The sequence below is a fragment of the Malaclemys terrapin genome, chromosome 3 (assembly GCF_027887155.1).
Source record: "Malaclemys terrapin pileata isolate rMalTer1 chromosome 3, rMalTer1.hap1, whole genome shotgun sequence".
Classification (NCBI taxonomy): domain Eukaryota; kingdom Metazoa; phylum Chordata; order Testudines; family Emydidae; genus Malaclemys; species Malaclemys terrapin.
Window position 1 is genome coordinate 68146936 of NC_071507.1, and position 12725 is coordinate 68159660.

General features: G+C 41.2%; 1 protein-coding gene across 1 annotated transcript in view; it reads right to left on the reverse strand.

Annotated features, from left to right (window-relative positions):
- The window catches only part of CEBPZ (CCAAT enhancer binding protein zeta), a 25357-nt gene extending 12750 nt beyond the window's left edge, over positions 1 to 12607 (reverse strand). Inside the window, exons 1-8 of the mRNA XM_054022692.1 lie at positions 12446 to 12607; positions 10142 to 11667; positions 8378 to 8609; positions 6348 to 6522; positions 6007 to 6095; positions 5341 to 5394; positions 3336 to 3438; positions 3156 to 3224 (exon numbers count right to left, since the gene is read on the reverse strand). Coding sequence (XP_053878667.1) covers positions 3156 to 3224; positions 3336 to 3438; positions 5341 to 5394; positions 6007 to 6095; positions 6348 to 6522; positions 8378 to 8609; positions 10142 to 11667; positions 12446 to 12592 — 2395 coding nt within the window. The 5' untranslated portion in view covers positions 12593 to 12607. The remainder of the gene's footprint in view (positions 1 to 3155; positions 3225 to 3335; positions 3439 to 5340; positions 5395 to 6006; positions 6096 to 6347; positions 6523 to 8377; positions 8610 to 10141; positions 11668 to 12445) is intronic.
- Positions 12608 to 12725: the final 118 nt, after the last annotated feature.

The window sequence follows — 12725 nt, forward strand, 5'->3', positions numbered from 1 at the left end:
AGTTAAGCTTCTGCAAACAACCTTAACTCTGACTGTATCCCAACCCCATCTTCCTGCTGGGAATATGAGTATGCTGTTGCACCATTAGCAGTTGTGAATTATTTAAATAATTTCAGATCACTAACAAGTGAATTTGTAACAATATTTTAAACACATCTCAGTAATTGTGGCCCGACCCTACCCATCTTACATAAACTGGATCTAAAGCAGCACACATCAGAGCAGTTTCTGAAGGGCAGGGTATTAGAGCCAAGTGAGGAGCATGGATGAGGTAGATACAGAATAGAAAGGGTGAATGAAGCAGGTAGGGTTCTCTAGAATGGTGGATGACAGCAAGTGCTTTTGTACCATACATAGATAAGCGGCAAGACACTTGTGTATCTTGCTCTGAATGGTCAAGTGAACTGGAGGACATATCTTGGAACAGTACATAGAGGAGAGTTATCAGCAGTGGAAAAATAGATAAGATTACTCGTGAGGAATTCTGTGCCAAAAAATAAATAAATAAAAAATTCTGCACACAATATTTTAAAATTCTGCAAATTTGTCAATAAATAAACGTGGCTCCAGCATGGCAGTGGGAAGCACAGGCCACTGGCTGCACGGAGGTGGGAGATCACCCTGCAACCTTCCTCCCCCCGCCCAGGATACAGATTTGGCTGTGAGGCTGCACCTGACCCTGACACAGTGCAAGGGCTGGCCTGCCCCAGAAACACCCCAGAGCCTTGCCCCTCTGCACCATGCACGCTAGGTGTGGGCTCAGCCCGGCAGGATCCAAGTGTGGAAGGGCTTAGTGTGGGGAGATCCAGGTGTGGGGTGAGAGGGTTCTGTGTGGGGCAATTTGGGTGCAGGCGGCTCAGTGGGGGGATCTGGGTGCAGAGGGCTTGTTGCGGGGGGGATCTGAGTGCGGGTGCAATGGTCCAGGTGAAGGTCATTAGGGCTCGGCAGGGTCTGGGTGTGTGGGCATGGGGCTAAGCAAGGTGGGGTCAGGTAGTGGCCGATTCAGCAGGGGGAAGGGAGTCTAGATGCATGGGGGTCAGGTGGATGGTGAGCAGCTCCCCATACAGTGACTGATCCCCCCACAACTGAGGAGTGATGGTGGCAGGATGTGAGAGGGGGGTGCAGAGCCAGGGGAGGTTTCTGGGGGTGGGTCTGACCCAGCCCCAGGCGCTCCATGCAGGGGAAGTATGCTCCTCCCCCAGCCCAACTGGGACTAGCAGCTGAGCCTGGCGCAAGTTAGGAGCCACTGGCCAGGGCGTCCCCAGCCCTGGATGGGGCTGGGGAGAGCCAGGTGCGTGGAGGTGGGGGGTCCGGCTACAGGGGACTCCATTGGGGGAGGGGGTGTGCGTGGGTGGGGAGGATCCAGATGCACAGAGGTCCAGGGGATGGGTCTGACCTGGCATCGTCCCCAGCCCCACTTCCACACAGTGATTTACCTCTCCGCCAGCTGCACCAGATGCCCGAAACAATGCACCCACACTGCTGGGGAGGGGCATGTGACCGCTCTTGCGGCTTCCCTTTGCTTCCCTGTCAGAAAGTCATTTTTCTGCAAGGAAGCAAAGAAATCTGCAGCAGACATTAATTCTGCGCACATCCAGTGGCGCATAATTCCCTCAGGGGTAAAAGGTGAGGAGTAAAGGAGTTTCTGGTAGGTAGGTACCGGTGTTGATATAAAGGTCACCCATATGGCTGTTAATTGTAGAACTGAGTTTCCTGACTTTCAAATTTTATTTCTTTATTTTAATATAAATACAATAGTCAAATAATGATTTAAATATACATATATTTTACAATGGCACAATTTTAGCTTAAGCTTTTTTTATCTAGGAAGTTCTTTTTTTTAAAATATCCAACACACCGATATGTGAACATAGCTTTATTTTCATGAGCCCCTTAAACCCTCATGAATTCAGCTGGAAATAAGAAGAGGAGAGGAAGGAAATACATTCTAGCAGTAGAAGAGGAGAGTGTGGAAAAAGATGCATGGGATCTGTCAATAACTGCGTTACACTTGCTGGAAAATGAATGGGAAAGAAAAGGAGGGTGAAGCAGGATCTCTGCTATTCCCTACTGCCCTGCAAGGCCATGACTAGCTACAGAGAGGCTCACCTCTTTTCCAATCTTTCTCCCCCCTTTTTAATTCCTCTACCCCCATTTTCCTTCCACATTCATGTGCCTTTCAAGGCCTCTGGTGCAACTGGCTTCTCTCTTAGGAAAACTGGAAATCACAGAAATCCAGAATATGCCTTTAATGTGCCACTGTTGGCAGTTACTGCACCCATCATTCAATAAGCATGGCTGGACATCCCAAGTTACCTTAGCGACACATGGCTGGCAGGGATGTTTGTCACAAGAGCCAATTATTCTGCTATTTTCCATCCTTTTCATGAGCTATGTGACTATTTTTCTCCCCAGATCCTCTTATTGAAGCAGCATCTCATAAAACAAATGAGAAAGCTTCGTCCTGCACATGAAAACTACAAAAATAATTCCATTTGCTATATTCCCATAGGGTCTCTCAGGGTTTCATGGACAGCAACGTCTGCTGTTTCAGTAGTTCTACCCCTTCCTTTGCTAATGTGCATTTCTCTTTACGATGGCTAACCTGAGAGCAACAGCTCACTGATTGCCTAAGGAAAAGAAACTACTTCACTATAAAGAAATTGGCAGTGAATGAACTACAAGCATAAAGAAAAATTAAAAAAACCCAGTAAAAAAGTGCATCAGGAAATGTGTTGAACCAAGCCATGTGCAGAAGCAAAGGCTACAGGAATTTCTTATTCATTGATACAGAATATGATAGCTCAGACAGTTATGACCATTATGCCTCTATCAGATAGGCGTGCACCCCCTGCTGATAAGGTGGTTTAACAGCCCTGAATTTTGAGCTGTGAACATTCCATACATATTCATGTGTAAGAAGCTTGGACTGAAGAGCAAGGATCACATATCACTTGCTTGCCTCTGGAGAACAATTTTCTTTTTGTTATTATTTTCTTGATGAAACAGAAATAATGTTCATGGCATGGGGTACAGATATGTATATTGAAGGCAACAACTACACACAAAAGACATTTACCACCTTATGTGCACCACCACGAACATTATTATTCCTTTGCCATTGCAATATTTCAATTGGAAATGTTTCCACTTACCAGCAAGACTACGCACATCATTCATTAACTGTTTCTTCTTTGGCTGCATTACCACACTGCTAGTGTTCTCTGTGGTAGAACACAAATCAATCAAATGTAATAAAATTGTGTTGTTTCACATTACCATTACATATATCAACAATAAAGATCATGTCCTATAATGTATAGAAAGGTTCCCACCTTTTCCTTTATGAAGTTTGGGATTTCGGTACACAAAGCGATCCAAAAATCTCATTAGTGTGAAATCCTGTAGAGGGTCACCTGCATATTGAATGTAATCACCCTGGAAGAAACAAAGCCAAAAACCATCAAGGTCTTAATTTCCAACTACACAAGAAATGAACTCAAATTACATAAAGATCTAGCATCAAACGGACACTAAACAAAAAGAATACAATATTAAACTAAATTAGAGGATATCTAATTATGTGAACCTGTAAAATAATACATTTCTTTTCAGAGTCTCAATTTCTGTGCTTTATTTTTCTTCTTAGCTCTAGGACACCTTCACCAGCTCTTGACCAGTGCAACAGTTCAATGATACCTTCCAATAGCCTTGTTATGGGTTTATTGAATAGACTTTGAAGCTCTTGATCAATTACAAACTTTAAAGTCCTCTAAATAAGAAGGTGCATATATCATAGTAAAAAAAAAAATCTATGCCCAGCACTAGTTAGCTATCACACAATCAAAACAAAATCTCAGAGTTAAAAAGTGTATTTTTAAAAAACACTGTATGTGTTCACTTCAGCACAGTATCAAACACCATAATGCCATAAAAAGCATTTGTTCTGACTACATTGTTATTTTGTGAAAAGCACTCAAAATAAAAAGAACATTAATATTATCCAAGTATTGATTTATATGAACACTTCTCATCTCTTCTACCATTAGTATTTATGACATGCATTTACTTGGCATCCACCACCATACTGTACATGTCTTAGATTAATACAAAACCAGTTCACACGTATTGGGAGCTAATCCTTTATAACCACAACTTTAAAAGAAGAGAGACTCAGAGGACATTATCAGGAGACTAAGTGATAGAGAAAACTGGAAAAGCCTGGAGAAGGGATCTTCGCTCTTATGCAGAATATGCAGGGGTGGCAAGTAGACAAATATGCCTAAAAAGGCCCTTAGACAAAAATGCATCTCAAAAAATAAGTCAAGATGTGAGAGCAGTTACAGTACTATGTATATAGCTCTGTACTTTCAATTAACACAACTTTCCTTTGAGTACACAAACCTTTCAGCCTGGTTTAGTTAACTGAAAGGATTCATAATAAGAATTACAGCATTTCAATTAGGGATCTGAAGCTGAAGTTTAGAGAAGTGGGATTCTTATATTATGAGCACACGGAAACATCTTTTTAAAAGGAAGTGCACATTGACTTTCCAAGAAATTAAAGTAAGATTCCTCAATTTACCAATACAAACAGATAGATCATTTTGCAATCAAAATGCTATGCAAGGACTGGTAGGAAGAGGCCCCTAATCCTTGAAGTCTATATACCAGAACCAAGCAGGTTAAACATTTTGCAAATTTACACAGCTCTCTTATTCTTTGAGGAAATAAATTCCATTAAGAGATTTACATACATTTAGGCAACAAAAGAAGAGCAATGAATCCCATATGGCAGAAAAAGGCACCATGACATTTTGAAAAAAGTAAATTCATCCTCCATCTGCACCCAAATCCAAGAAAACCCAATAGAAAAGTCAGTGGGATGAGACACCTACTAATCTGCATAAAGTTCATCAAACCATAGCAACAAATGTCAGTGCAAAAAGTAGAGGATATGTTGCCAGGTCTGTGAAACCTCAGCTGGCCATGCCCACTCTGTGTGGAAATGTGATCTTATGAAGAAAAAGCCATCCATATTGGCTCCTCCTAAGCATTTTCTCATTCAGGTTAAATATTTAAATCCATAAAAACACTCTTTTTGAACTTTTATTTTAACCATGTAATTCATGATGTCGCAGAATTTCTAGCTATATTTGCAGAGTTCAAGTGCTGTTACTTCCCAGAAATCAGGTAGCCCTGCTACAAAGTTTAGATCTAGTAAACCACAGACAGTTGGGGCCCTAGTTATTCCATTAAGTTTTATACTTGGGATTCAGCAGTCTTTGTAATGCCAATACAAAATGGAAATTTCACACTATGGAATGGTAAATTACTTACCTCTAAGATAGTTTTTGCAAAAAGAGCCACAGATGGATGAAAGTGTTCAGAAAGCTAAAAAATAAAAACATTTGTATATTTCTGCTTAAAAGATGTGTGCAATCAGAAAACAAAAGCTTCTCCCATTTGACTACTGCTACAGCAACGTTATACATGATGTCTTAGCAGAATCTTGGAATGTCCCCATTGTAAGAATCTAGAATTTTGTTCAGCTACTTGCTAGACAAATCATAGCCACTTTGAATTAAAGAAAGTCTGATTTGTGTTGCCTGAGAATAGCTGAAGAATTTATTACAAAATAAAGATTAAAGCTTATAATAACTATTTGTACTACAACCTTATTCAGTACAAAAAACTATGCAAATGTAAGAGCATGGAAAAGATCTGTTGCTATCGTTCTAATCTCTATCTAAATGTTGCAATTCCACACACCCGGTATAATTATTGACATGACATGTAATCTATGCAAGTTAAATATGAATAAGTGATATCCTTTTCATCCAATATTACTCCCACCTGATTAACTGTTATTGAATTTTGTGAAATTTTAAGAGTGAGTTTGAGCAAAGATAAGTCTATAGTCATGACATTAAAGCCAAATTGTTTTCTCGCTTAACTGGGCCTTAGCATAAAAAACAATTAAACAAAGTCATAAGAACACTTTACCTTTTTTAATTCCCAAAGACTTGTGCTTTCAGCACCACAGAATAATGGATTTCGGTGCAATGGATCATAGCAACTTGAATTCTTTCCACCTGAAGCAAGCACAAAAGCTTTAAGTTTCTTCAAACATACATGTACATAAACATAAGTGAACATAACTTATATTCAAAACAAATTATAGAAACGATCTTCTATTTGAAGGTTGACTCCTTTGGATCAAACTAATTTAGAGATTAAAAGTAATGTTTTAATTTATTATTTCATTTTTCCACTATGAGTTCTGATCAATGTACCAGAAGATAACAATATTGCTGAATATGACTTAGATTTTCTAGTTAATTTACCGCCCATGTTCTGATGATGCACCCAGGAGGCTGCTGAATTTGTATCATCTGCTTTGACAGAACTTTCCATCATGCTCTTTCTTTCTGCCTCCATTTCTTTGTCTGCATCTGTGAACTTTTCCTCATCCTCTTCAGCTTCTTCCAGGTCATCAAAGTGTTCTTCTTCTTCAGACTCCTAGGTAAAACATTCTTTCATGACTTGTTTCATTTCTATATAGTAGTAATAATAGGTTATGAATTCAGTTTGACAAGATTACATAATTCTGTTAAAGGTAACCTACAAAAATATAAACAAAGTGATCTTGGTGTTGTAGATATTTAAGTTATTGGGCGTTATGGAGGAATTACAGGGTGAAATTCTATAACCTGTGTTATGCATCAGGTCAGTTTAGACAATCGTAATGGTCTTTTCTGGCCTTCAAAATCTATTAATATTTCAAACAATGGTAAGAGGGGCACTTGGCATGTCAGTGTATGTATAACTTACTTTATTCTTACCACATTACTTGAAACATAATATCACTGACTCTTAACACCATGGGCCTAGGAAAACATCCCACTGTTAAATGTCTTCTCCCTGACCTGCTCTTTACTGGTCTTGAAAACAGTTTGGCTGCTGGAGACAAAACTTTTTCCAACACCTTTATACTAAGCACTCTACATTCCACTAGTAACGAGGGCACTTTCTGTAATGGTATTGAAAATGGATTGGCCCCTTTCGACACTAGCAGCCAGAGGGGTGAATCAGGGAAATCTGTTGATGGAAATTATGACCATCAGCAGGTCACTTTCCTAGTATAAGCAGACCCAAGGGAAATCTCTAAATATACACTACTAACCTGGTCATGTCATAACCATCAGAGAATCCCACAGGAGCATGGGGCCAGCTTAATGCTGGGGGCACAAACAGGAGAAAAGGCAAAATAACATCACACACTAAAAACCAACAGGACTTAGTGGCACCATTCCTCCAATTTCTAGTGCAGAAGAGAACAGGTTCCATGATCCAGTAGGCTTTCGTGGTGGTTGCAAATCACCAGTCTTGCAATGTTCAGGGATTATATTCAAAGTATACCCTTGTTTTACATCATTCTGTCAAAATATGTGCAGATCACCTTTGAAGTAATTCCATAGCAACCCGTAATCCATTGAGAACTTTAAATTATTACCCAAGTAGTATGAAATATGCTTGCCTAATCTATTCTTAGATGCGGATAAAGAATTGTGAAAGCTAAATGGTTGACACGCTGATCAAACCATGTCAGTTATTTCTTGTCAAAACATTGATGCTGGAACATTACTAAATATAATTTACAGTGCTTTACAAAATAATGACAAAATACCTGCCTTCAACAGCTTACAAGTAAAACGCATGATCTTTTACCTACTATAGTCAGTAGCAAAATTCCTACTGACTTCAAAGGAAGCAGAATTGGGTCCTAAATTAGACAAGACAAACACACGTCAAGGAAAAATTGTTCAGGAAATGTAAAGATGCAGAGAGATTATTGGGAAGGAGAACAAAGTAGGAAATATTCCTGGAAAAAGTAAATTTCAAGGAGGAGAGAAGGCACATGGAAGGCTATTCCAGGCACAACTGAAGGGGAAAAGCTGAGTCAAGCAGCAAAGGTGAAGCCAAGAGGACTGAGAGGAAGAAATATGTGAAACACAAATAAATGTTTATTTAGATAGCTCTCTTGGGGGCAGGATTATTACATAACACCTAGCATAGTGAGGCCCCCCTGATCCTGACTAGAGCCTCTGGGTCTGCCTAGAATACAAATCTGTTCTGTTTTTTGCCACATATAAAATTGTTTGAGTATATTAAGGAAAAGACCAGATGAGAAATCAACTATTACTAGTTACTCCTAGTGAGAAATTCATGAATATATTTAATAAAGCCAAAGGGACCAGAATCACTTGTCAAGAAAAACAGATCTGGAAAAAAACCCAAAGGTTTTAGTGTTATCAAAGCTAGTAAGTGGAGACCCAACACAGTATTACAGACGCTGTTAAAAGTCACACTATACCACATGATCCTGTAGTTGAACTCGTAATCCTGGTTTTATTTTCAGAATCTCGGACACAAGATACAGGGCTCCACAAATGAATGGTGGCATTTGTCCACAGGTGACTTGAAGTAATCTTTTCACAAAGGCCTTCACCCGCCGCAACACAACATCTGCCTTCACAGACTTGTAAACAAGATTAAGAAACATTGCCTGCTTGGAACATGCTGCTAACCCTGGATCCAGCAGCTTCCTGTGGAAAACATAGGATTATCAGCAACATTTGCTTCTATTTATCTATCTATTATAGCGTTATTACCATCAGTATTAACATTTACCTTTTAATATTACACAGTGGTATCTAAAAGAGTAGTTAGTTCTTATTCTACTGTATAGGAAAATAGTACAGTGAATACTGAATTGTTAATGATGACAACTGTTGGAACATCTATATACAAATATTTAACATGAAAAACACATTTCTGAACTGTCAGGTGACAGAGAAACAACCTGTGTGTAAGAAAAGGTTGGGCATGTCTCAATAGAAAGCAAAACTTCATGATCAGGTTTTAAAATGTCAAAAAGAATAGGTTAAATTGATCTATATAATCTCCTCACACTTTCAAAGAACAGAAACAACTATTTTAAAAAGTGGAAAGAAAAGGATCAGCCCACTGGAGCACTCCACAGTCAGGCCAAACACCTCATGCCAAATCAGAATTCCACTGTCTTATTCTTCAGGTCAGCTAGGGCTGGAAGGCACTGCAGAAGGAGCATGTTTTGCACAAAGAGGAAAAAAGGGGAATATGAGTGCCTTGGATTAATCAGTGGCTTTCCTTGGCCAGTTAAGAAGTGACATATAAAGGTTTTGAAGGGAATTCCTAACAGTCAGTTGCAAAAAGGATGGTTTTAAAATGCAGAGCCTCTAGCATAGTCTAACTTAGTGGCTCTCAACCTTTCCAGACTGCTGTAGCCCTTTCAGGAGTCTGATTTGTGTTGCGTACCCCAAGTTTCACCTCACTTAAAAACTACTTGCTTACAAAATCAGACATAAAAATACAAAAGTGTCACAACACACTATTACTGAAAAATTGCTGACTTTCTCATTTTTACCATGTAATTATAAAATAAATCAATTGTAAGATAGTATTTACTTACATTTCAGTGTATAGTATATAGAGCAGTATAAACAAGTCATTGTCTGCATGAAATTTTAGTTTGTACTGACTTCGCCAGTGCTTTTTATGTAGCCTATTGTAAAACTAGGCAAACATCTAGATAAGTTAATGCACCCTGTGGAAGGCCTCTGTGTGCCCCTGGTTGAGAATCCATGGATTCTCAACATCTTGCCCCCCACAAAAGTATGGATACAAGAGTTTAGGCAAACTGTTATTAAAAGAAAAATTAGACAGCTAGAATACAGGTTACAGAAGAAGGTGACTATCAGTAAGTTTCAAACTTTAAGTATGGAGTTAAAACATGCAACTGGAAAACAATGCATGACCAATGGGTTAAGTTTAAATGTTCTGTTTTGATGACCTGTGTGACTGTCATGTCAATTGCCATTTCTTTACTCTGTACAATGTGCATTATAGGAGGGATGGACACATAGGTAAGCATTTAATAACAAACATCAGAAATTTTAGCACAGCAAGATTGGAAATTGACCAGAGAGGCCATTAATGACAAAATCAAGTGCTTCAACAACAGTATTTTTAGTTAACAGTTACCATTTCGTAAAATGAAATTTAGATCACCAAGTCAGAGAATTTATCAATCACTTACTTGTACAATGCTGCATAATATCTATCTGATACAGTCTGATGAGAGTCCATTACTTGGAAAAGCAACATCAGGGCCTGCACACTGGTGCTGAAATTCACAAGATGTAGCACCTTAAACAAGGTGTTCATCTGCTCTTTCACTTTCTCATCACCAATCTGAGCATAAGGGTAAGCTCTGTTCACCCCAGTCAGTAGAGCACTAAGCATTTTGGATTCAACTTCTTTTTTCTTGATGCAACTCCGAAAAAAGCAAAAATATAGAGTTATCAGTTTGTTAGCCAGATCATTTTCCTCATGGCTGAGGACTATCTGATTTAAAAAACAAACTGCATAATATTGAGCTTTCGGGCTAATGTTTGATCGGTAGAGAAGCCTCTCCACTTCATTACACACCACTCCTTTCATGTTTGGATGTTTATGAAGTAAGGTCTCCAGAAGATAAGAGGCTTTGGTGGCTATTTTGTTTTGAGGATCTCCCAATTTATTTACCAGCTGCACAAGAAGAGCCTTCTCCTCCTCTGGCTTGTTACAGAGAAGCTCATAAGCAACTGCAAGGGCTCGAGCCTTAGTTGCCACCAGAGAATCATGAGTCAGTGTTTCTAATACCTGCACAAATTCTGCCACCAAGTGCTTCAGCTGATGCTCAAAGTACCATAATATCAATCGCCTGTCCCTTGAATCTCTGTTGCCACTCGAAAGCTTCTCCAGTTTGTTGAAAGGATGTTGAGAGAAAGTGTGGAGTTTACGATTGTCTGGTAAAAGATCTGAGAGGAGAAGCTCCTTGAAAGTATCCAAAGCCATTAGGCTCTGACGCCTGCTGCCCTTCTTTTTGATAAGGTTCACCAAGGTCTCAACAAATTGGAGAGTGTGGACGGAACCATCTTGGATAAGAAGGGTCATGGCTGCCATTCTGTCAGCTAGCGTACCTGATGACACAACATTGTTCATCCAAGCTGAGGAGGCCCCCTTCTGAAGATTTGTCTTACTCTTATACAGGTCTGCCTCCTGCTGATACAGTCTTTGGGCCAAGGCTTTATACTTTGATATGAACACCTGATTTTGTTGCTCAGAAGAGAATTCATTGGTGTACTCCAGATCATACCATTTGCCCCCTGGTTTGATCAGCAGTACTTGCCTAGCATGAAATTCAAACACCTCTTCTTGTTTCTCTTTCTTTACCACTGGCACTGTAGGAATGTGCTCTTCATTACGCTGAGCTGGCTTCTTCTTCCCGTCTTTGCCATTATTTATCTGTGCTTTTCCTTTGTTTTCTTTGACTTGATTTTCTTTCTTTCCTTCTAGTGAAGAGGCACTGGTTTCCTTTTTGCTGATTTTCTCTTTCTTTGCTGGCTTGTCCTTTTTTTCATTCTCCTCTACCACCATGATATTTTTTGAATATTTGCAAACACCTAGTGACTTAATAAATTCTTCTAGTTCACCTTGTCCCAGGTCATCAATTGCTCCTTGTTTACCACCATCCACCAGGTCCTCTGTCTCATCCAGAGCAGCCAGCATGATATAATCTTGCTGTATGAAGCAAAAGCACACACAAAAAATCAAATATTTATAAAGGCAAACAGCTACGTTAACAAGTGCCGTACAAATGATATACAGGAGCGAGGGATAGCTCAGTGGTTTGAGCATTGGCCTGCTAAACCCAGGGTTGTGAGTTCAATTCTTGAGGGGGCCACTTAGGGATCTGGGGCAAACTCAGTACTTGGTCCTGCTAGTAAAGGCGGGGAGCTGGACTCAATGACCTTTCCTGGTCCATTCCAGTTCTATGAGATAGGTATATCTCCATATATATTTTTTTATTTTTTTCTACAGAGGGAAAAACACTCATCGTGAGTACCAAGGAGGCTGTGGTTTTCCTTCATGGGCCAGTCTGGGGATTCAGAGAGTGGAACAGTGATCACACAGGACAGGCGCGTACAAGGGAACCACGGGCAAGACTGTTACACGTGCAAGAAGAGAGACTCTGGCTGGGAACTGCTACAGGCCCCATAGCGGCTGCCCGCCAGACATTTATAAACAAAACGCTTTTCCCCGCGATCGGTGCGCGGGGGAGGGTCACCGGCCTGCCGGCTGCACCCCCCTCCCCTCCGCCTCCCTCTACCGCCTCCAGCCCCCGTCAGCCCTCGCGCCGGCCGGGCGGCCCCACTCCACGCGCGGGGAGGGGTGGGACACAGGACCGCGCGTCCCTCCCTCACCTCCCAGCCACGGGGGGGACTGCGCCCCCTCAGGGCCCCACGTGCTCATGCGCCTGCCAGCAGCGCGCTGCCGTCCGTCCCCGACGCCTTCTCACCTTGGTGCCCCCGAGGCGCAGCACCTCCTGCAGCGTGAAACCGGATTCGGCTCCATCCTCCTCATCGTCAGGCTCGTCCAGCTCCCTCAACCCGACCACCGCCGGCGCCGCCATCACTGCGCTGCAGGCTGCTGCCACACCGCGCATGCGCTCCACCTACTTCCGGACAGAGCCCTTGGGAAGTGGCAGGTCCGGCAAGATAGCTGGAGAGTGAAAGAGGTTCCAGTGTCTGAGAAGGGAGAAGGGGGCGCCCACGCCCCAGTCAGGGAAACCCTCACAC